Source organism: Ictidomys tridecemlineatus, chromosome 9 (genome assembly GCF_052094955.1).
Source record: "Ictidomys tridecemlineatus isolate mIctTri1 chromosome 9, mIctTri1.hap1, whole genome shotgun sequence".
Lineage (NCBI taxonomy): Eukaryota > Metazoa > Chordata > Mammalia > Rodentia > Sciuridae > Ictidomys > Ictidomys tridecemlineatus.
In genome coordinates this window covers 12,280,555-12,306,383 of record NC_135485.1, presented here as the reverse complement: position 1 = coordinate 12,306,383, position 25,829 = coordinate 12,280,555, and the positions used below count along the sequence as shown (strand labels likewise).

Genomic DNA, 25,829 nt, shown 5'->3' with positions numbered 1-25,829 from the left:
GCCCCCCGTTTTTCCCGGTAGGAAGTGGCGTTTCTAAGGACAGAAGGCGTTGGTTCAGCCGGAAGTGGTGCCGTCAGGCATGTCAAGCGGAGACTTGGTGCGACGTTCGGGACAGGGCTGGTGGCGCTAGGCGTTAGCGGACTCGCGTGGCTGGGCGTGAGGCGAGAAAACAGAAAGGATCCTCCACGGTGAGAACAGGGAGTCAGCCGAGGGAACGGTCTCCGCTCCTGCGGCGGGGCAGGGAACCCGAGGAGGGATGCGTGTGGAGGTGGAGGAGGGACCGGGCGTTGGCGAAGCCGGGGCGCGGCCGGCGCGCTCCGAGAAGCCAGCCGTCCCGAGTTCCCCGGATCCCGACACCCTGCGGCCCTTGTCCCGCCCTCTGTCCTGGCCTAGGGTGCCTGGCACTTGCCACGGCGAATGGAGGCGGGACCTGTGAGGAGGGGCAGCCCGGTGTAGTCGAGCTGCCGCTGGCTCGGGGCGTGCGAGCTTCTCCGGCGTCCTTCACAAACCTGCGGGAGCTGGGTGTAGTAAACAAAGAAGATCGCAGGGAGAGAGGTCTTCGGGGTCGTGGTTAAGAGAATGAAGTCTTTAAACCTTTTTTTTTTTTTTAATGAAATGATCTCCAATAAAAAGGAATACCTCTGTTGAGGCTCAGGACATACTCCTCCAAAATATGTCACTAGAGAGTGCTTACTTGGCGTATTTCTGGCTGTTATATTCTGAGAAACCGCAAATCAGGATTAGTTCTTAAAACTGTCTTTGTAAAGCATCCCCATACATAACCTCTCCGCCTCTTTCCTTAACTTATGGCACCACCTGCTTTCCTAAAAACCCCAAGTCCCTCTTCCTTCTGTAGTTCAGGATGCCTCAGTCATCTGACCCTTCTAGTCTCAGTGTCTTGTGAGTCTTCTGTGCCTGTGTACGTTATTAAATGTGCTTTTGTTGTTGTTGTTAATGTCTTTTTATCAGTTCCTAATCCAACCAAAGAACCCAAGACGACGGAAAGAAACATTTCTCCCCTACACTTCAGTAACCACTGCCAGGTGAAGAAATAGAAAGTTACAACAAAGTTGCCTGTACAACTTTAGAATTAACCTTTCCTGAAATAACAGATATTTTAAAATTTACTGTTAATTTTGATCATGCAAATTTTTATATATTAACCATATGAATAAATATCGCTGAATGAATAGACTGTAGTGATTTGGACGTTTTGAATGTTATACGAATAACTGGCTTTTGCAGTCAATATGATTTTTAAGTTTATTCATATTGATAATGTTAATAGTAACAATGTGCCAGAGACCATTAAATCATTACAAAAACCCCTGTAAGGTAATTTCAGTCTCCTTTAAGATGATGAAGCCAAGGCACAGACCAGCTGCCAAAGAATAATGTTCCTCTGCTTCATGTCCCTAATTCCTGAAACTTTGAAGTATTCAAGTGCTAGTTTAAGTGAGTTGCCTGTAGTTTTGAAATTAACATGATGTCTAAATTTAAAGAAAAGAGTGGTATTCAAATTAATCAGAGTAAAAGCATAGAGGCCTAAAAATGCACAGATTTTAAGGAGACCATAGATAATCTCACTGTAACTGCAGAATACTTAGAAAGCTGTGGTGAAAGAAACCTAGAAAAGGCATTTATTTTTTAACCAGGTATACTCAATTTTATTACAACATGTCATCAATATAAATGATTGAGATAACTTACATTTTTTTCTAAGTCTTTGAAATTGGGTACTATTTTACTGTAACCACATTTCAGGCACTGAGTAGGCCCATGGGGCTAGTGGTACAGGGCTAGTGGCTACAGTAGTGAACTGCACAGAACTCTTCCTTTACTTTAGGGGAACTAGTTCATATACCTTTTTTTTTTTAATGTAACATTAACTGGTGAACTAAACATTAGAACAAACTAATATTTGGCGACGTTTTACTTATTTTGATGACTTTAATTGTACCCCTCTCTTTGTGTTTGGGTGCTTGCTACCTTTGTTATTTTGTAAAGTTTCTAATTGTATTATGTAGTACATTTTATTTGACTATCTCACCATCAGTGAGAGACTTCATATGTTTTGTTAGTTACTAAAGGATGAGGCATCTGGCCACCAGAGGTCAGCCTGTTTTCATTTTTTTTTTTTTTATGATTAGTGCCATGCTTTTGTTCAGTATTTTTTGAAAATTATAATCTGAAAATTTTTTAAAGATGCTAGATTAAATTTAAACATCACAGTCTTACCACTCTAAAGTTTACATGGGTTTTGCCTTGTTTTTAGTGCTGTGGAAGAGAACAAATAATAACAACTATGGGAATTTCTTCCTGTCCTTGGTAAAGTTAGTTTGACTAAAAAAATAACAAACACTAAGAAAAGATGTGTATTAAAGGTATCAATTACCAATATTTCTTTAAAGGTAAATTGTACATGGAAATGTATAGAGTACATTCAGGTTTTTTTATTTTTTTATTAGTTGCTCAAAACATTACAATGATCTTGACATATCATACATTTGATTCAAATGGGGTACGTAATCTTAATCTTATTTTTCCACATGTACAGATTGCAGGATCACATTGGTTATACAGCCACGTTTATACATAGGGTCATACTAGTGTCTATTGTTATTGTGCTGCCCATCCTATCTCCTCTCTCTTCCTCTCCCCTCTTTCTACCCAATCTACTGTGACATGTTTCTCTCTCTTTTTTCTTCCCCCTCACACCATCTTATATGTAATTTTGCATAACAATGAGGGTCTCCTACCATCTTCTGTGCAATTCCCCTTCTCTCTCCCATTCCCACGCACCTCTCGTCCCTATTTAATGGTAATCTTCTTCTCATGCTCTTCCTCCCTGTTCTGTTTTGAATCGCCCCCTTATATCAAAGAAGACATTCTGCATTTGTTTTTTAGGGATTGGCTAGCTTCACTTAGCATAATCTCTTCTAATGCCATCCATTTCCCTGCAAATGCCATGATTTTGTTGTTTTTTAGTGCTGAGTAATATTCCATTGTGTATAAATGCTACATTTTTTTTTTATCCATTCATCTATTGAAGGGCATCTGGGTTGGTTCCACAGTCTAGCTATTGTGAATTGTGCTGCTGTGAACATTGATGTAGCTGTGTCCCTATTGTATGCTCTTTTTAGGTCTTTTGGGTATAGTCCGAGAAGGAGAATAGCTGGGTCAAATGGTGGTTCCATTCCCAGCTTTCCAAGGAATCTCCATACTGCTTTCCAAATTGGCTGAACTAATTTGCAGTCCCACCAGCAATGTTAGAGTACATTCAGTTTTGATATGTGTTTTAGTCAGCTCTATCGTCACCATAACCAAAAGACCTGACAAGAATAGTTTGAAAAGAGGAAAAGTTTAGTTTGCACTCAAGGTTTCAGAGGTCTCAGTCCATAGGCAGCTGACTCCACAGCTCTAGGCCCAAGGTGAAGCAGCACATCAAGGCAGAATGGCATGACAGAGGAAAGCAGCTTAGGAAATGGTGATCAGAAAGCACAGATCTCAGCTCACCGGGAACAAAATTATAAATCCCCAAGGCATGCCCCTAGTGAACCACCTCCTCCAGCCATACCTTCCCTACCTTTCTACAATTATTGATATCAGTGGGTTAATGCACTGATTATGTTAAGGCTCTTATAAGCTTTTGGGGGAACACTTTGAATCAAACATAACATTCTGCCCCTGGCCCCTAGAAGCTCATGTACATCTCAGTGCAAAACATGTTTATAGTCTATTTTTTAAGGCTTAAGGATCAGCCATGCATGGTGGTGCAAACCTGCAATCCCAGTGGCTTGGGAGGCTGAGACAGAAGGATTGTGAATTCAAAGCCAAACCCAGCAAAAGCAAGGTGCTAAGTAACTCAGTGAGACCCTCTCTCTAAATAAAATACAAAATAGGGCTGGGGATGTGGCTCAGTAGTCAGATGCCCCTGAGTTGAATCAGATACCAAAAGAAGGAGAAAAAAAAAAAGTCTTAACGATTCCATTGTCTTAACAGTTCCACCATTTCCCAAAAGTCTAAGTCCAAAGTCTCCTCTGAAACTCAAGACAAACTCTCAGCATGAGCCCTAGGAAAACTCAAAATCAGGTTACATACATTGAACATATAATGGCATAGAATAAACAATGTGGAAAAATTTTGTACATGGACTGTTAAGGATAACAGTAATGGGTTCGTTGTTAGGTCTAGGATTTAGGTATGCCTTCACATAGACTTTTTCTGCCTTTTTGCTGATTTCAAAAGTGGAGTAACCCATTTTTTAGAATGTTTTGAGTAACAATTGAAGTGTACCCAAATAATTTTATAGATGCAATCTGCTTGAAATGAAAACAGTAAAAATAAAAGCACAAAGAACAATTAAAACCCTTCTCTAGTCTCAATAAAGTTAAGACAACAGTATGTGACAAATGTTAATATTCATTTCAGATTGAACTAGATAATAATACATACATTTAAAAGGTTTTTAGACCCAGTGACCCAGGAAGCTGAGGCAGGAGGATCACAAGTTCAAAGCCAGTCTAAGCAACTTGGTGAGATCCTGTCTGAAAATGAAAACTAAAATGTGCTGGGGATGTGGCTCAGTAGTTAAGCACACCTGGGATCAATTCCCATTACCTCCTCCCCCCCCCACAAAAAAGTATTTATATTCATGTTTCTTAAAGTTATAAGGAGTTGCCTTTGTTTTGCTGTAGTAGCATCATATTTGTTGATCTTGCTCTTTAGGATTGTTTCTTGTATACTGTATTACTAGATCACCAAAATACAACTTGGGGGTTTTTCTCTCTCAAGAATAAAACAACTTTTCTGTGGTTATTTACTTCAGATCCTAGTCATTCCCTCATTAATTTTTTTTTTTTTTTTTTTTTTGAGATAGGGTTTCACTGAATTCCTGAGGATTTTGATAATTGTGCTGAGGATGGTCTCAAACTTGGGATACTCCTGCCTTAGCCTTCTGGGTTGTTGAAATTACAGGCATATACCACAGTACCTGACTTTTATTAATTCTTTCAAACAACATTTATTGAGCCCTTAATATATGCTAGACACTGTGCTGAGAACTGAAGCATATAAAAAAATTATTAATTAAAGCCATACCATATGACCATGTTAGCACAACTCAGTGTATTTGAAACTACAGATATTCACTGACTTTTATTTTGTATACTACCCCTTCAGAATAATACAAATGAGATCGTGATAATGTTTCTTGATTTTCTTTCATTTAGTACTATACCCTTAAAGTCCATCTGTGTTGTTACATATATTTCTAGCTATGCATATTTCTAATGTGCTTCTACTGCATTTTACTTATCCTTTCTAGTGATGAAAACTTAGAATATATCTAATTTCTCATCACTGATAGAGCTTCAGAGTATATCCTAATGGTTGTCGGTCTTAAGGAAAATTTATTTGCTATATACCCAAAAGTAGAGTTGCTGGATCATGAGCTGTACAGTTAATTTGGCTAAGTATTACTGCCAGATTTCTTTTCAGAATGGTTATACCAATATACAATCCCACCAACAGTGCCACTTCCTACAGGGAACTCACTAACACTTTACGTTATCTAGCCTTCTAATTTCCACCAAACTAATAGCATAATGTTATATGATTAATCCATTTGGATTTTCTCTTCTGTTAATTGGATATTCTTGTCATTTGCCCATTTTTTTAAATTGAATTTGCTACTAGTTTGTTTTGTGTTTTTCCCCTCTTCTTCCATTGCCATGCTAGAGATCAGACCCAGGGCCTCAAGAATGCTAGACAAGAGCTCTACCACTGAGCTCTGGGCTAAAGCCCAAACCCTTTTTAAAAAATTAATTTGTGATTAATGTTGTCTTTGATATCTTTAGTTCACTCCAGGTATTATTGATTCTGGTGATTGAATTAATCATCGTTTGGTCCTGTGCTCTATGCTATTTTGTTTGTTTTCCCTGACTGTATTAGCTTTATGTCACCATGACCAAAATATCTTGACAATAACAACTTAAAAGAGGAAAGATTTTTGTGGCGGCGAGGGCGCTACAGTTACAGAGGTTTCAGTATGTAGTTGGCTAGCATCCTTTCTTTGGGCCTGAAGTGAGGCATGAGGCAGAACATTATGTAGAAGAGTATAGCAGAAGGAAGCTGCTCAGTTCCTGGCAATCAGGAAGCAGAAGGACAGAGAGAACAGACCAGAAACAAGATATAGTACCCATGGTATGTCCTACTGAACTACTTCCTCCAGCCCTGTCCCACCTGCCTGTAGTTTTCATCCTCTCCCAGTAGTCCACTCAGCTACCAGTGGATTAATCCACTGATGAGGTGAGATCCCTTGTGATTCAGTCATTTCCCAAAAGCCCACCTTTGAGCATTGCTTCGCAGACAACCAAGCCTTCAACACATGAGATTTTGGTAGAATTTTCAGATACAAACCATAACATCAGCCTCCAATCACAAAAGTATTCTCATCTATTATATTTGATTAACTATATGGTTTTACCATCCTCACTTAGGTTTTATCCTCCTATACACCTGGCATTATATAGGTGTACAGTTTTATTTTTCTTCATTTGAGCCACTTGTACCAATAAATGTGCTAAAATGCATCCATTTCCCCCTTGAATTTATGTGCCACTCTTATACTGTATTCCCAAATTATATGTGACTGTGTTCTGTTTTATTGAATTATGTCTGATCTTACATTCCATCCTATTTTAATTTTTCAGATTTTTATAATTAATAGTTTGAAGATTAAGAACGCCCTTTACTAGCAGAAAGTTCTGTAGTGTTGAGGGAAGGGGTCTAGGAAGGATGAGGGGAAAAGGGGAAGTACTGAGGACTGAATTAGAGCAAATTATATTCCATGCTTTTGTAGTTACGTCAAATGATTCCTAATGTTATATATAAAACTAAAAAAAAGAACTTAAAAAAAAAAACCTTTTCTCCTCTGTTTACTGCTTTGGCCATGTGTGAAGTTTCATTCTTTCTATATAAACTTTGAAGTTAATTTTTATTGTTCCTCAAAATTTTGTCCAGAGTTGTATAAATTAAAGTTAGTATCTTTGTAGCATTTATTTATTTCATCTCCAAGAGCATGGAATGTTTCTATTTCTATGTCTTACTTGTTCTTATATATTATTAACTAGTCCTTATATCCTTTATAAATTTGGAGACATTTGTTTTTCCTACTATTAAATGTACTACATAATATATTTTCTTGTTAGTGTTGCTGATATTGAAATTAATAGTGTAAACTAATAGTTTTATTGATTCTTTTCCAATTCCTGCACCTGTCATTTATTTATAACATTAACTAGCATTTTCAGTACCATGTCAGACAGTATCATTCATACTAAAGTTGAACTCTTCTTTCTTTCCCAGAAAAGCTCTACTTATAACATTCTTTTTATTTTCTTTAAGGTACTGTTAGATTATGTTAAGTAATAGAGTTTTTGAAAATGCATTGATCCTATGCTTTTTATATTTCATATGTCTCTAGATTTGAAGTTAATTTTTTAATTCTCATAAAAGAAATTAGTTTTCATGCTGTTTTTCTTTTTCTGGAACAGCTTATATAAGATTGTTCGTATGACTCAGTCTCTGAGACCACATCAAGAGTTCCAACATCTAGCAGCTCTATCACCAGGACAGACCCTCTAAAACTAATCCTAACAAGTACATCTAAAGGTAAAGAGATAAACTCTCAGTTTGGGCTTTGGGGCATAAGGGATCTGTTTTTTCAGAAGTAATTTTCTATGTGAGAACTGTATTCTTGAAAACAAACTGGACCAGTTTTGTTCCAACAAAGTATTAAAATGTCCCCAAGCTCTTTCCTAATTTTGTGATTATAAGAGTTCCCAACAGGAAAATCAGCCTAAGCCTATGACACGTAGAGAGGAGAAAATCAACTAGGCTTTTTTGCTTAGCATTCATTTTCTTGGTTTTGTGTAAAGTTAGATGGGTGGTAATGTTACTTAGTGCCTTCAGACTTTAATATCAAGTCTCTAGTTTTCTCATTCACAGGTTAAGGCTACTTTTCCAGATAGTCCAACCACTAAGTCAGGAGTTTCCAAGAGCATTTACCTCACCTGTGGAAAACTTCAGATCCTTGCCTATCAGATGTTCTTGACAACTCATCCCATCATCCCCATTCTACATAAGTTGCCATACCAGCGGACAACCAAGATAACTGCTGAGCTTTTTATTACCAAGTAGATTTAATGTCACTGCCAACAAAACAGAGTGGACAAAGTGTCTCTTCAAAGTGTCTACCCGTTGAAACTACGCCAAGAAAATCAGCATGCCTAGTTGAGGACCCTTCTCTTCTTGGGTAGGCAGGATTTGAAGGAGATACTCTGACGTGTTCCACTGGTAAGTGACTAACAATTTTACTCACTGAACTGGTCCTGAGACTAAGATGTCTACCTTGTAAGTGAAGAATATACATCATAATCTTGAAGAACTGCACAGTGGTGTAGGCCAGAGGCATACTCTGTGTGTATAATGGACTGACAAATTAATCTTGGTGAAAAGATTTGTCATCTTATTTCTATTCGCCAGTGTTAGTCATTGTTCTGCTGGCTTAGATTGTTAACATTTTTCTGGTTTCTTACTTTTTTCTTAATGGGTCCCAGAAATCCCTCTCCTGATCCCTTGTCAGAATCAGAAAGTGAGGAAGAAGAAAACATTAGCTACCTAAATGAGAGTTCTGGAGAAGAGTGGGATTCCTCAGAAGAAGACGACCCCAAGGTGCCCAACCTAACACCTCTTGAGAGTCTTGCCTGGCAGGTTAAGTGCCTTTTAAAATATTCTACAACTTGGAAACCTTTAAATCCTAATTCCTGGTTGTATCATGCTAAACTCTTGGATCCAAGTACACCAGTTCATATACTTCGAGAGATAGGTCTAAGACTCTCCCATTGTTCCCATTGTGTCCCCAAACTGGAACCAATTCCTGAATGGCCTCCTTTAGCCTCTTGTGGAGTCCCACCTTTTCAAAAGCCCCTTACAAGTTCCAGCAGGCTTTCTAGAGATCATGCCTCTTTAAATGGAGCACTGCAGTTTGCTACCAAACAGTTAAGCCGAACATTGAGCAGAGCTACTCCCATACCTGAATACTTAAAACAGAATCCTAATACATGTGTTTCTGGTTGTTGCTGTGGCTGGCTAACTAAAACAGTAAAGGAAACCACCCGCACCGAACCCATCAACACTACTTATTCCTACACTGACTTCCAAAAGGCAGTTAACAAACTCCTAACTGCTTCATTATAAAGATTACCGTTCACCCTGATATCTCTGATGTTGTTATTTGAAGTGGGAGTCCAAAATTAATTACTACACAGGCTACAGCTGAGAAACAAATGCCTTCTCAACCAAATTGCCATGTCCTAACAAGCTAAAGCACCCAAGGGCCCTGTATTTCAGCTATACAAAATATGTGCGGTAAGCATACCTTCTGACAAACCCTAGAGATAAAATGAGAACTTCAGTAAAGAATTAGTCAAAAGAAAACATATTTTAAAAGCTAACTTGAATATTCTCCACAATTAGTATTCACCCTACTTCATTTTGTTCTGCCTGCCTGAATGTACTTGTTAGATGTCTGGTTATTAATGGATAGGAAAAAATAAACCATCACCCTTTTGTTACTGAATCAACAGAGCAGACTGGTGGGATTCAACCATCAGAAAGCAAGAAATTAGCTACCCCCACTAAAATCTTTTCAAGTATGATCTTCTCAACATTCATTTCTACAGCAGTAGTTAAAGTGAGTAATTACATGAGAGAAAATGATAGGAATGTGGATTTCTCTCTCAGATTTTATATCAATATACCTTTTGGGGTTCCTGTTTTGTATGGGGAGTGTATTTTCAAAATTAGCCTACGAACTCTAAACCTATTAAGGTATCTGCATTTACAACTTGAACATTCTATATCTTAGGCTTTTACCAGGCTTTCTGTGGCTAAATTGGCCCATAATATCATCTCTTGAATTATAACAGTTCGCTATTCTGTAGGGAGTATGTTTCCTGGATCTTGGCACTCAGACTTTTGTCATGCGCAAATAAAATATATTCAAAAAAGATAAAAAGGATTAAGAGAGAATATGGTTTCACTATCAACTGGTAAAAGATTAAAACATTTCAACTGTATTACATTTCATGGAGCAGAAATTTATGCCCTTTCCACATCCATTGCAAACATTTCAAAAACCCTTCTAATATTAATGAATCAGCCTAACACATCTGAAATTAAGCATTTTAGCAGCATTTTTTAAGTAGATTAACTTCTGATTTTCTTCTGACTGAATAAGGAAGAATATATGCCTTTGAGTACATTGCCTATGATTCTACTATGAGCCAAAACATAGAAATCAACAAAAATAAAATGCATGAGACCATTAAATTTTTTGACATATCCTACAATAAAAAGTGAAATTTGTGTGTCATTGTGGATAACTGGGCATCTAAAGGGAATCATAAAACATATTGTTAAAAATGTATCATATATTCTCTTTATTTTAGTTTTGCTTTTTCTTGTTCTCCATAATTGCTATGTACAAGGTTGAATTAAAAAAAAAAAAGCAGTGATGCAATCACAAATATATAAAAGCTTAAGGAGAGCGAACAATGTTTATAACCTAATAAGTATTTCTACTGAGCTTTAGTTATCTTGTCTTAAGGGGGAAAATAAGAGTATTATAGTAAGTAGGGGGAAAAAAAACTTGTTCATGGTAATTATTGACCTGGACCTATATCATACTGTTAGTATAACTGAATGTATCAGAAACTGTTCCTATATAGATGTTCTGTGAAATTGGTTTTTAAAACGTTACAAAATCTGTTTTCCTTTTTGTTAGGGGTAAAGATTGGAGGAGGTAGGAAAGAAATATGAAAATCAAAATGTGTTGTTTATGTATCCATAACATGTTCGTGTGTGTGTGTGTGTGTGTGTGTGTGTGTGTGTAAAAGTGCCTTGCTTGTGAATGCATTTTTGCTATTCACTCCAAAAAGGAAGCCTTTTTCCACCTTGGCAGCCGAATAAACAAATATCTTTGTACATGCGGAACAGAGTATGGTCATTTATCCTCCACAAATGAAATGTATCCTGCTTGGCATAAGGCATATTCAACATTTAATAAGTATTGAATGCAGTTAGTAGACAGATTTATTTATATCTATGTAGTATCTGACAAGGTGTCTTGGCATCTTTAGAGAAGAACACACTTGAAGAAGAAGAAAACATCTCATTCAGGAAAGACTCAAATTTGAACTCATTTGTTTCTTTATTTTAAGTAATCCCAGGTTGTACAAAATAATAAGTACCTGAATAAGCCTTAAGCCTTTGCTTCCTTTTATGTGTCAGATTTGACATTGGAGACAAATGTACCACTTTTATATTCTCTGTGTGGGCTTCTGATTGAATATAGTCACCATAATTAGGGTAAAGAAAGACAAATTTTTCACTCTTTATAGTAATAGTTATCAAAGAAGAGAGGAAACAGGGTTTCTAAACCAGTGAATGTTAATAAATTATTTAAAGGTGTTTTCTCTCTCAGTGCAGAGGCAGCCTTTATGTTGAAGTAGTCCAGATACCAGATACGTTGAACTTTGTCTTTTGGTCCCATCTGCTTCCTAAGAAAGGAGGGGGGGGCGGTGGGAATCATGCATGGCAGGAGGCAGACAGATGGTAGGTCTTCTCCAAGGGATTTTTCCTTCTAGAGATACTATTATGCCCACATCTATCCATCTAAACATTTTTCTCTTGGGAAAACTGTTCTGATATTAGATTGTTAAGTAGTTAAGGATCTTAGAAGTCACTTGGGTTATTTTCTTACTGACACAAATTGTCTTATATGTTTGATAACTAGCTTTCTACTTTTTGCTCCAGTGTTAGAGAATGAAATGTCTTAGAGCATACCATTAGTTTTTAAAATATCTTATAAGAAATACTATTATTAAGGAGTACCTACTATAGACTAGACACTGGAAATGCAAAATATATGAACCAACATACATCATTCCATGCCATTTCTCTGGGGTCCCATTAAAGAAGCCTAAGCCCCTAATCCATAAACAGGCCCTTCAAATATTTGAAAATGGCTTATGGTTGAAGATCACATGGAGAAATTAAATGGAGCAGCCATCCAAGTGTCATGGAGATTTCATATGTCAACAAATCAACTCCACAAGGAATAGGCAAAAGAAGCAATAAAATGCAGATTTCAACTGTATATGCCAAGTACACAAAGCAAAAACACACAAATATCAAGCTAGAAGCATTTTGCTTAGGTGGCTAGGGTATATGGAAAAGTCTGGATAAACTCAGAACTCATGGAACAACTTTGTATATGCTTTTGGCATAGTGGTGCACCAAGGAATAGTGTCAGTTATACTTAGGGAAACTAAGGGAGCTACATGAACAGGCATCAGCTAACTGGTATTTTTTGTGGGTCAACTTGCTGTTGCCAAAAGAAAATGCTTGTATCTGGCAATTTCAATAATGGCTACATGTTCAAGTCATAATTTTAAGTAGTCTGCTGAGCTCTTCCTTTTAATTGGCACGGAGATTATCTACTCAGGAGCAAGATAAGTAAAGGGACAGGACAAAGATATCTGACACTTGCCAGATAGAAGTGACCAGCACTTCTCAATGTGAGAAATGAATGCCTGATTTTTATTTATCTTTTTTTTCATTTCCACAAGAAGTTTTCTTCTTTTAAGGGCAGGTTTCTTTTTTTATTGGTTGTTCAAAACATTACAAAGCTCTTGACATATCATATTTCATACATTAGATTCAAGTGGGTTATGAACTCTCATTTTTACCCCAAATACAGATTGCAGAATCACATTGGTTACACATCCACATTTTTACATAATGCCCTATTAGTAACTGTTGTATTCTGCTACCTTTCTTATCCTCTACTATCCCCCCTCCCCTCCCATCTTCTCTCTCTACCCCATCTACTGTAATTCATTTCTCTCCTTGTTTTTTTTCCCATTCCCCTCACAACCTCTTATATGTAATTTTGTATAACAATCAGGGTCTCCTTCCATTTCCATGCAATTTCCCTTTTCTCTCCTTTCCCTCCCACCTCATGTCTCTGTTTAATGTTAATCTTTTCCTGCAGCTCTTCCTCCCTGTTCTGTTCTTAGTTGCTCTCATTATATCAAAGAAGACATTTAGCATTTGTTTTTTAGGGATTGGCTAGCTTCACTTAGCATAATCTGCTCTAGTGCCATCCATTTCCCTGCAAATTCCATGATTTTGTCATTTCTTAGGGCTGCGTAATACTCCATTGTGTATAAATGCCACAATTTTTTAATCCATTCATCTATTGAAGGGCATCTGGGTTGGTTCCACAGTCTACCTATTGTGAATTGTGCTGCTGTGAACATCGATGTGGCAGTATCCCTGTAGTATGCTCTTTTAAGGTCTTCAGGGAATAGTCCAAGAAGGGCAATAGCTGGGTCGAATGGTGGTTCCATTCCCAGCTTTCCCAGGAATCTCCATACTGCTTTCCAAATTGGCCACACCAATTGTAGTCCCACCAGCAATGTACAAGAGTACCCTTTTCCCCACATCCTCGCCAGCACTTGTTGTTTGACTTCATAATGGCTGCCAATCTTACTGGAGTGAGATGGTATCTTAGGGTGGTTTTGATTTGCATTTCTCTGACTGCTAGAGATGGGGAGCATTTTTTCATGTACTTATTGATTGATTGTATGTCCTCCTCTAAGAAGTGTCTGTTCAGGTCCTTGGCCCATTTGTTGATAGGGTTATTTGTTATCTTATTGTTTAATTTTTTGAGTTCTTTGTATACTCTGGATATTAGGGCTCTATCTGAAGTATGAGGAGTAAAAATTTGTTCCCATGATGTAGGCTCCCTATTTACCTCTCTTATTGTTTCTCTTGCTGAGAAAAAACTTTAGTTTAAGTAAGTCCATTTGTTGATTCTTGTTATTAACTCTTGTGCTATGGGTGTCCTATTAAGGAATTTGGAGCCCAGCCCCACAATATGTAGATCAGAGCCAACTTTTTCTTCTATCAGACACAGAGTCTCTGATTTGATATCAAGCTCCTTGATCCATTTTGAGTTAACTTTTGTGCATGGCGAGAGGAGGGGATTCAGTTTCATTTTGTTGCATATGGATTTCCAGCTTTCCCAGCACCATTTGTTGAAGATGCTATCCTTCCTCCATTGCATGCTTTTAGCATCTTTTTTTTTCTATTTCTATATTTTTTATTTTTTTTATTATTGTTGGTTGTTCAAAACATTACATAGTTCTTGATATATCATATTTCACACTTTGATTCAAGTGGGTTATGAACTCCCATTTTTACCCCATATACAGATTGCAGAATCACATCAGTTACACTTCCATTGATTTATATATTGCCATACTAGTGTCTGTTGTATTCTGCTGCCTTTCCTATCCTCTACTATCCCCCCTCCCCTCCCCTCTTCTATCTCTACCCCCTCTACTGTAATTCATTTCTCCCCCTTGTATTATTTTTCCCTTTCCCCTCACTTCCTCTTGTATGTAATTTTGTATAACCCAGAGGGTCTCCTTCCATTTCCATGCAATTTCCCTTCTCTCTCCCTTTCCCTCCCACCTCTCATCCCTGTTTAATGTTAATCTTCTTCTCATGCTCTTTGTCCCTACTCTGTTCTTAGTTACTCTCCTTATATCAAAGAAGATATTTGGCATTTGTTTTTTAGGGATTGACTGGCTTCACTTAGCATAATCTGCTCTAATGCCATCCATTTCCCTCCAAATTCTATGATTTTATCATTTTTTAATGCAGAGTAATACTCCATTGTGTATAAATGTTACATTTTTTTATCCATTCATCGTCTTTTAGCATCTTAAGATATAAGATAGTTGTAACTTTGTGGATTAGTCTCTGTGTCCTCTATTCTGTACCATTGGTCTACCCGCCTATTTTGGTACCAGTACCATGCTGTTTTTGTTACTATTGCTCTGTAATATAGTTTGAAATCTGGTATCACTATACCGCCTGATTCACACTTCCTGCTTAGAGTTGCTTTTGCTATTCTAGGTCTTTTATTTTTCCATATGAATTTCATGATTGCTTTATCCATTTCTACAAGAAATGCCGTTGGGATTTTGATTGGCATTGCATTAAACCTATAGAGAACTTTTGGTAATATCGCCATTTTGATGATGTTAGTTCTGCCTATCCATGAACAGGGTATCTTTTTCCATCTTCTAAGATCTTCTATTTCTCTCTTTAAGGTTCTGTAGTTTTCATTGTATAAGTCTTTCGCCTCTTTTGTTAGGTTGATTCCTAAGTATTTTTTTTTTTTGAGGATATTGTGAATGGGGTGGTTTTCCTCATTTACGTTTCAGAAGTTTTATCGCTCATATACAGAAATGCCTTTGATTTATGCGTGTTGATTTTATATCTTGCCACTTTGCTGAATTCATTTATTAGTTCTAGTAGTTTTTTTGTAGACCCTTTTGGGTCTTCTAGGTATAGAATCATGTCTTCCGCAAATAGTGATAATTTAAGTTCTTCTTTTCCTATTTTTATGCCTTTAATTTCTTTCGTCTAATTGCTCTCGCCAGTGTTTCGAGAACTATATTGAATAGAAGTGGTGATAAATCTGTCTTGTTCCAGATTTTAGAGGGAATGCCTTCAATTTTTCTCCATTCAGAATGATGCTACCCTGAGGCTTAGCATAGATAGCTTTTACAATGTTGAGGTAAGTTCCTGTTATCCCTAGTTTTTCTAATGTTTTGAACATAAAGGGATGCTGTACTTTGTCAAATGCTTTTTCTGCGTCTATCGAGATGATCATATGGTTCTTATCTTTAAGTCTATTGATTTGGTGAATAACATTTATTGATTTCCGTATATTGAACCAGCCTTGCATCCCAGGGATGAATCCTACTTGATCATGGTGCACAATTTTTTTGATGTGTTTTTGTATCCGATTCGCCAGAATTTTATTGAGGATTTTTGCATCTAGGTTCATTAGAGATATTGGTCTGTAGTTTTCTTTCTTTGAGGTGTCTTTGTCTAGTTTCGGAATCAGGGTGATGTTGGCCTCATAGAATGAATTTGGAAGAGCTCCCTCTTTTTCTATTTCCTGAAATAACTTGAAAAGTATTGCTAATAATTCTTCTTTGAAGGTTTTGTAAAACTCCGCTGTATACCCATCTGGTCCTGGGCTTTTCTTGGTTGGTAGTCTTTTGATTGCTTCTTCTATTTCATCCATTGATATTGTTCTGTTCAAATTGTGTGTATCCTCCTGACTCAGTCTGGGAAAATCATATGACTTAAGAAATTTATCGATGTCTTCACTACCTTCTATTTTATTGGAATATAGGTTTTCAAAATAATTCCTAATTATCTTCTGTATTTCTGTAGTATCTGTTGTGATGTTGCCTTTTTCATCCCGTATGTTAGTAATTTGAGTTCTCTCTCTTCTTCTCTTTGTTAGCATGGTTAAGGGTCTGTCGATCTTATTTATTTTTTTGAAGAACCAACTTTTAGTTTTGTCAATTTTTTCAATAGTTTCTTTTGTTTCCATTTCGTTGATTTCCGCTCTGATTTTAATTATTTCTTGCCTTCTGCTACATTTGCTCTTGTTTTGCTCTTCCTTTTCTAGGGCTTTGAGATGACGTGTGAGCTCATTTATTTGTTGGTTTTTTTCTTTTTTTGAGGAATGACCTCCAGGCGATGAATTTCCCTCTTAAAACTGCTTTCATTGTGTCCCATAGATTCCAATATGTTGTGTCTGTATTTTTATTTATCTCTAAGAATTTCTTGATTTCCTCCTTTGTGTCTTCTGTAACCCATTGATCATTCAGTAACATATTGTTCATTTTTCATGTGATGAAGGATTTTTCCTTCCTTCTTTTATCATTGATTTCTAGTTTCATTCCATTATGATCAGATAAAATGCATGGTATTATCTCCACCACTTTATATTTACTGAGGGTTGCCCTGTGGCATAATATATGGTCTATTTTTGAGAAGGATCCATGTGCTGCTGATAAAAAAGTATATCCACTTGATGATGGTTGATATATTCTATGTATGTCAGTTAAGTCTAGGTTATTGTGATATTGAGTTCTATAGTTTCTTTATTCAACTTTTTTTTGGAGGATCTGTGCAATGGTGAGAGAGGTGTGTTGAAGTCACCCATAATTATTGTGTTGTGGTCTATTTGATTCTTGAACTTGAGGAGAATTTATGAATGTCGAAGCACCATTATTTGGTGCATGAATATTGATAATTGTTATATCTTGTTGGTGAATGGTTCCCTTTAACAGTATATAATGTCCTTCATTATCCCTTTTGATTAACTTAGTCTTGAAGTCGATTTTATTCGATATGAGAATGGTCACCCCTGCTTGCTTATGAGGACCGTGTGCGTGGTATATTTTTTCCCAACCATTTACCTTCAGCCTGTGTATGTCTTTTCCAATCAGATGTGTCTCCTGGAGGCAGCATATTGTTGGATTTGTTTTTTTAATCCATGTTACCAGCCTATGTCGCTTTATTGGAGAGTTTAAGCCATTAACGTTTAGAGTTACTATTGATATATGGTTTGTACTTCCAGCCATGTTTGATTATTTATCTTTTTTTTTTAATTTATTTTGTTTCTCCATAATTATCTTTTCCCCCGCCCTCTGTCTTTACTGAGGCACTTCCCACTGATGGTTTTGGTTATTGTTTTTCATTTCTTCCTCATGTAGTGTTTTGCTCAAGATGCTTTGCAATGCTGGTTTTCTGGCTGCAAATTCTTTTAACTTTTGTTTATCATGAAAGATTTTTATTTCGTTGTTGTACCTGAAGCTTAATTTTGCAGGATACAAAATTCTTGGTTGGCATCCATTGTCTTTCACTGTTTGAAATACATTGTTCCAGGATCTTCTTGCTTTCAGCGTCTATGATGAAAAATCCGTGGTTAATCTTATTGGTTTACCCCTGAATGTAATCTGCCTCCTTTCTCTTGTAGGTTTTAATATTTTCTCTTTGTTCTGTATATTGGATATCTTCATAACAATGTGTCTTGGCGTTTGTCTATTGTGATTTTGTATGCTCGGTGCCCTGTATGCATCTACAATTTGTATATCCGTTTTCTTTTTTATTTCTGGAAAGTTTTCTATAATTATTTCATTCAGCAGGTTGCTCATTCCCTTGGTTTGAACCTCTATACCTTCCTCTATCCCAATGACTCTTTAAGTTTGGTTTTTTTATGTTATCCCATATCTCCTGGATGTTTTTCTCGTGATTTTTTACCAGCCTTTCTGAGTTGGCTAGACTCTTTTCAAGATGATATATTTTGTCTTCATTATCTGACGTTCTGGTTTCTACTTGCTGCACTCTGTTAGTGATATTCTCATTTGAGTTTTTAATTTGGTTTATAGTTTCCTTCATTTCTAGAATTATTGTTTGATTTTTTTATAATCTCTATCTCCTGATAAAGATGCTTAACTTCTTCTTTTATCTGTTTATGTAATTCATTTTCAATGTGTTCTTTCACTGTTTGAATTTGCTGTCTCATATCCTCTTTAAGGTTCCATTCCATCTAAGGTATTCTTTGAGTTCTTTATTTGACCATTTTTCTGATGCCTCTAGGTCCTCCTGAATATTTAGGCTGTCCTGCATTGTTTGTACTCCTTTTCTTCCTTGCTTTTTCATGGTGCTCATGTTACTTCTTGTTCTGTTTGACTGCTGATTTGTTACTGTTTACTCCTATAAATTTATTTGTTGCTTGGGAGGAAAGGTATTAGAAGGGAAAGGGAAGAAGTCAATAAAGAGAATGAGAGTAAGCAGGTAGAATTCAAGGAAGGGGAAATAAGGAAAGTGAAAAGAAATGAAAAGACAAAAGAAAAAAATAGAAAAAAAAAAGAAAAAATTTTTAAAAAATGATAAAAAAATTGAAATTAAAAAAATTAAAAATTTTAAAAAATTTAAAAAACAACATAAGAATGAAAATGAAAAAAAAACAAAATAATAATAATAGTAATAAATGCAGTCTTAGAGGTTGATTAACTTCTCTTCCAGTAGGTGGAGCTGTGCCCACCAGGCCAAACTTCTCCTCTCAATACGAGGGAACCAATCACTGTGCAGCAGCTCCTCCTCCCCGACTGGGCGGGTCTCCAATCCTGAGTGCCTAGGGCCTTCTCTTGTGTCTAGTCACTTCCCCACTTTTCCTCAAGTCAGGCCCCACTCACCGGTGATGCTCACCACAATACTGGCTACACGCCAGGTCTGTTGCTCCGGGGAGCCCTATTTTCATGAACGACTGGGCACACTCTCCCTGTTTGCCATTCCCTCAGACCCTAAGTTTGTAGAGCTTGGGGCTGAGAACCCTCAGCGAATTTTGCTTGCCCTCTGGTAGCCACGCCCCCAGTAGCTGGTGCAAGAGACCTCAGTTGTCAGCACTGGTGGGAGCAGTAGCTGTGGGTCCCGCGCCACTCCTGATTCCCTGGGTCTGGCTATCGAGCTCACGGGAGAGCTGGGAGGGGCCCTTAAGGTTTCCCTGCTGTGTGGAGAGGGAAGGCTAGGGAGTTACACACCTGTCGCCACTGGTTTCAATTAACTTATCTCCTCCGCCGCAGTCTGGTGACATCAGTTCTCTGCCATGGTGGTATCACATGCAAATGGCGACAGTTCGTTCCCTTTGCCGGGTGACCAATGCAATGTGTGGGTCCTGACTGTCTCTCCCAAGCCCCGTTTCAATCCTGTGGCCACTGCCTGTGAAGGCTCGGTTGGCATTAGCCTCCGTAGGTTCAGAAGGGCTGACCAGTTGTTTCAGCAGGATCGTTTAGTGCTGAGTCACAGCAGTTTGTCTGCGAGAAGCAGGTGAACAGGAGCTTGAATTCAGCTGATCCGGGCTCCGTGTGTGTTCTGAGAGGCCCAGACTGTTCGCCCCAGATCCACGTCAGCTCAGCATTGCCTAGTGTTCCTGAGCAAACAGCATTTAGACGGTTTACGACTCCCTATGCCTACGCAGCTGAAGAGGTCAGAGACTTGATCTCTCAGCGCCCGCCGCCATGTTGGATCTCTCCAGCGCACCGAATGCCTGATTTTTAAAAATGAGGAAGACAGCACTTGAGTATTGCTTCTAAACAAATGTAGAGTAAGTTAAAAATGTTAGCAACAGTTTAGGGTTGGTTTATAAAAAGAGAAAGTTGACCAGAATTTGGACAGTTTATTTGGGATATGAAAATTCCTGGGATCATTTGGGGAGTTAGGCCCTATCTAAACCAGTAATCTTCCAGAAAAAGACTCAGACTCTTGATTGACCTAACAAGATAAAAACAGTTGTGACTATACAGAGAAATCAGGATGGTAGGATATCAAATGAGATTGCAACAGAAACGATTATGTTTGACTCTCTGAGACACCTATACCTATTATTACTCTCCTATCTATGGTATTATCTGGTGGGACTTGACATTCCAAAGTATCAACTGGTGTTACAAGATGTATTAAAGCAATGGTCTACTAGCAGTAACTTCTTCCCAGAGATATCCAGACAAACTATTCAAGAGTATGGCAACATTTTACTAAGAAAGACCCTAGATTGGCTTTATGATTGCACCCTGAGTAACCCAATGGCTTGATAGAGTGGTAGAGCTCTGGTGACACAACTGAAGGACCAGCCACTACCTGGAGAATCATAATTTCAGGCTTGGATGATTATTGGCTACAGCCAATGTGTTCATTTCATGGGGACTTTTTTTTTTAAGAGAAAAAGAGAATTTTTTAATATTTATTTTTCAGTTTTCGGTGGACATTCCATCTTTTATTTTTTATATGGTGCTGAGGATGGAACCCAGCACCCTGCGCATGCAAGGCAAGCGCATTACCGCTTGAGCCACATCTAAACAGCCCCATGGGGACTTTGAATATAATAAAAATGTGTTACATTGTGTTGGACCCCTGGTTCCCTACCTGATGGGGAAGTAGACTTTCCCAGTGACCTGAATGCTTTGATTCAAAGCCCAGTTTCCTTCTTTGAATCAAACTTTTCTATACTTCTTGAGATACATTTCTTTAAATCCTTCTTTAAATGTTAAGTTGCTAAATTTAGCAAACAAAAATACTAGGCCTTGTACCAAAAAAGAAAAAGAAAAATACAGGACACCCAAATAAATTTGAATTTCAGATAAACTGCCATATAAGATATACCGGAAAAAAAATTGTTTATCTGAAATTCAAATTTAACTGCTTTTCTGATTTTATCTGGCAACTTTATAAATGTTTAAAAAGAAGCCATGATTCTCAGAAACAAAACATATTGCATCCATGAAATGAGAACAAGATGCTATAAAAAATAAATAACCAGAAGATAAGAGTTATTAGAAAAGTAGGAGAACCAAAATTAAGCATTCAGTAGATGTGTTGAAGAAATATCCCAAATTAAAACAACATTGATTAAGCTTGAGTTGTTGTCATAGCTGTTCCCAGGCAACAGTCTGATTTTGTCCATTATACGTTATTGTCTTACTTCTATAAACTTGACTAGGAATTAGGGATGTTACCACATGGTTGACCCAAGGTTAAAACATGTTAAGTGGTGAAGAAGTAGGCCTAATTGCAGAAAAGAGGTTTTTTTTTTTTTAAGGAGATTCTTTTATATTTAGCTAAAACATAACCATTATATAATTTCCAGATAGCAGTTTTCAAAATGCTATCTCAATAGTAGGTAGTTTGAGTTTGTTGTTTCTTGTTTATATGTTTTAAGCAGTTTCTCACTCCTTTACCTGAAGGGAAAAATTAAGTGTATTCCTCTTTGTTTTGTTTTTTAATACTTGATAGGTAGAACAGTTGTGGCAGCCTTTCTTCGTCACAGAAAAAGTCCACAAATTTGGAACACCTATCTTTGCCTTCCAGAACCCCCAAAAGACTCAAGGATTTGAAGGCACAAGGTACCCTGGAGGGTGGGGATGAGAAGCAAAGTTGAAAACAAATTATTTGAAAGTTAATTTTTGCCCTCACATTGTAGCCAGACAACTAATTCTCTGAAGGCCTATTTTTTGGAGAAATTGAGCCAAACAAAACTGGGAACTGGGGGAAGAGGGTGATGGTAGCTATGTGCTATATTGAAGACAGGACCATTATCAGTACTAGAAACATTGTAAGCTCCAGTCCATCTTCTCCAACCAACTATGAAATCTAGCAACTGGGCTTATATCTAGCTTTAGTCCACGCCACCTAAAAAAAAGATGAACAGTGAAGAAAATTATTTATTATAGTGACACCCAGAGTCTACAAGCCTTGCTCATTCATACATAGCTTATAATCACTTGAAATCACTATGCACTGGTAGCCAAGAATCACTAGACATTTGAGGAAACCTGCAATGTGAAAGATGATAAAACTTCTGAAAGAAGCTATGATCTCAGAAACAAAACATTGCATCCATGAAATAAGAAGATGCTATAAAAATAATCAGAAAGTAAGAGCTCTTAGAAAGGCAGAGCCAAAATTAATCATTTAGTATATGTATTGAAGAAATTTCCCAAGGTAAAATAAAAAGATGAAAAATAGGCAAGAAAAAAATTTAAGATACAACATTTGATTATTAGTCAGAATTCCAAAATAAAATATTTTATAAAGAGAGAAAAAAACTAACTTTTCCTGAAAAGATAGGACATTAGTATCTTAAAGTAAAAGGATCCCACCAAGTGCCCAGTCCAATGAGTTAAAAGACAAAGAAGCACATCGTAATATTTTATGATGCCAGGATTAAAGAATATCCAAGTTGGGAAAAAAATGGATTATATAAAAAGAATGTTTTCAGGATGACATTTAAATTTCTTAGTAGACCACACTGGATGTTGGGAGACTGTTAAAGCAAGACCTTTAAACTTAAAAGGGGAAATGATATCCAGCCTAGATTTCTGTACCCATACAGTTCAGTCAAATATGGTGCTACAATAAAGATATCTTTAGACTTTTGTGGTCTCAAGATTTTATCTCACCATATACCCTCTCTTAGGATGACATTGGAGGATGTGCTTCACCAAGGGAATAGTTAAGTAAGAGGGCATGGGATCCTGAAAACAAAATCTCAAAGGCAAACAGTGAAAGAAAACCTCAGGATGAATACTATGTCAAGTAAGTAGGATGGGGATTCCAGAAGTAGGTCTCTAGGAAAACTTGGCACAAAGTATTTGAATAAATGGAAAATGCAAAAAGGAGTAAGACAGATTTGGGGACATAAGGGGAAAAGGATCCAAATACTTAAGGAAACTAGGTTAATGACAAAAGGAGAAAATTAAAAGTATACCAGATAACACATTTTGGATGAGAATCACTAACACAAGAATAGATTGAAATATTCTTCTTTGAGTAATCAGATTTTAGAGGTTTGACATTAAAAATATAGTAAAATTTTATTGTTCAATATTAGATTGATCCTTAAGGCATCGTACTCCACAGTTACAATAGTTGTTCACTTTAAATAAGATGGGCACTGCCGAAAGTTGTGGGGTTTTTTCAATTTTTCAACAACTTTTTTTGTTAAAGGAACTTTATCCCTCAACTTTTTATTTATAGAAATGACATATAGTCTAGTAGCAATTTCAACAAGCTTTTCATTTGAGTTTTCACTACTGTAAATTTAAATATTTTAAATTTTCATACTGCTTTTCACCTTCTAATTGTACTATCAAGATACATTCAGTGACTGGTCTATAATGTATTCCTGTATAATATTTCATATTATTTTTCTATGAATTATGTTTCAGGGGTTTTTCTGTGCTTTGTTTATATTATATAGTTACAGAATAAATTTTCATTTAATTGTAAATGATATATTCACTGTCATCAAATTTATTGAGTGAACCATGTCAGGACAATTTGTTCGACTCCTCTTTATCTAAATAGGGATAATGTACAGTAAAAAGGATAACATACAGTAAAATATACATAAAGTGCACCAATCATAAATATATCGCTTAGTGATTTTTCACAAATGTATACGTTCATAACAAGATCACATTAAGATATCTATACACTCGGATTATAGTACAAAACAATTCTGGCTCTGTAGTTCCTGGGCACTGTTCCCCAAAAAATAGTCACCTATAAAGATCAGTTTGTTTTGTTTTTTGTTAAATTTCATGTGGATGTGACAGATAGTATGTATTGTTTTACACTTAGCTTCTTTCATTAGCAGAAAGTTGATATAGACTATAGACAGTTCCATTCTGTGAATAATCATAAATTCATTTATCCTTTCACCTGTTGCTGGCATTTGAGTTCTTAGCAAATTTTGGCTGTTATGAATAAAGCTGCAATAAACAATGTTGGTTTTCCATGGATGTGTATACTCATTCCTCTTAGTATATACCTAGAAGAGTCAAAGTGCTATGTCATAGGGTAGGTGTATGTTTATTTTTAGTAGAATGCCTGATGCTTTCCAAAGTGATCTTATCATTTTACATTCTCATAAGTGAACAATGTTTCATTCATTTCCATTTAATAAAAAACACTTATTATTACCAGTCCTTTTCATTTTGCCCATTCTGATATTGTGTAATAGTATCTTATTGTGGCTTTAATTTGTATTTCCATGATCAGTGATGTTGAGTGCATCTTTATATGCTTATTAGCCATCCATATACCTCTTTTGAAAGTACCTGTTCATGGGTTTTGCCCACATACAAATTACATTATCTTTCTGTTGATTTGTGGGAGTTCTACATGTATGCTCTATACAACTTATCAGATATGTGTATTGTGAATATCTTCTGCCATTCTATGCCTTGCCTTTTTACTTTCTTAATGATATATTTTGATAGACATTTTTTATTTTGATGAAATGTAGTTTATCAGATTTTTTCCTAAGTTAAATTTTCAAATTTGGTTACTGAGAAAAACATTTTAGGTGTATGAGTTTTCTCTAGTACTTTCTCTTTTTTTTTTAAGCTTTTTGTTGTTGTTTATTTTTATGTGATGCCAGGGATCGAACCCAGTGCCTCATGCATGCTAGGTAAGTGCTTTACCACTGAGCCACAACCCCGGCCCAACTTTCTCCTTTTCTTTATACACTTTATATATTTTTTTAATCCAACTAACGGTGATTTATCATGTATGTGAGATTTTGAAGTTTGTCCTTTCATGAAATTTGGGGTAGGAAATTTGGCATTATTTTGAGTTAACCCCAAAAGACTGAAGATTTTCAAAATTGAATTTTTCTAAAAATTTTATGAATGGCATAAAATGACTAAAAACCAAATATAGTTCTCAACATGTATTTTGCTTAAAATTTTAAGTGTTAATATACCAATTCTGCAGCTATTAGAATTATAAGTAATTAAATCTATTTTTCTGTATGTATTGTCATTTAAATGTCTATACATTTGAGGAAATTTTTAGACATTATTTAGTCAAATATTCTTTTTTCCTATGTCAAAATTCTTATTATCCATTTATTTTTCTTATTACTCTACTACCAGGAAGTTCTCGTTATCTCTTTCTACATACAAAATTAACAATTTTCACAAGCATTAATTATTTACAGCACTTCACTTTTGCAGTACATACACGTTAATGTCTTGGCTGATTGAGATAGGCACCTTGATCCAGTTAAGTCTTTCAACAAATATTTACTGAGCAGCTACACAGTGCCAAGGTATACTGTTGTGTCCTTACTGTTGTAAGCACTAGAACTTTACATAAAACTCCAAAAATTCCTGCCTTCATAAAGCTTACATTTTAGTGTGATTTTTTTCCATTTCTGTTTATATTCAGAATGTTATATTCATTAACTTATTTTTGGTACTAGGAATGAAACTCGGGTACTTTACCCTGAACTACATTCCCCCAAAAAAACTACA

The 25,829-nt window shown here is 36.5% G+C and overlaps 1 protein-coding gene across 3 annotated transcripts; it reads left to right on the top strand.

The window, feature by feature from the left end:
- The first annotated feature begins 29 nt into the window (after nt 1–29).
- On the top strand, nt 30–24,307 carry Dcaf16 (DDB1 and CUL4 associated factor 16). Of its 3 annotated transcripts, XR_001229574.4 has the most exons (4): nt 31–188; nt 7,557–7,674; nt 8,011–8,358; nt 21,802–24,307. XR_001229574.4 is itself a non-coding variant. In XM_005318939.5 (3 exons), exon 3 carries the CDS (start codon nt 8,611–8,613, stop codon nt 9,259–9,261), a length of 651 nt encoding a protein of 216 aa, XP_005318996.1. In that variant the 5' UTR covers nt 30–188; nt 7,557–7,674; nt 8,011–8,610; the 3' UTR covers nt 9,262–11,058. The 3 variants fall into 3 exon arrangements, 2 of the variants coding, with proteins under 2 accessions (XP_005318996.1, XP_021577742.1); XM_005318939.5 differs by lacking the exon at nt 21,802–24,307 and having other exon boundaries at nt 30–188; nt 8,011–11,058; XM_021722067.3 differs by lacking the exon at nt 21,802–24,307 and having other exon boundaries at nt 30–188; nt 7,996–11,058.
- The last annotated feature ends 1,522 nt before the right edge of the window (nt 24,308–25,829 follow it).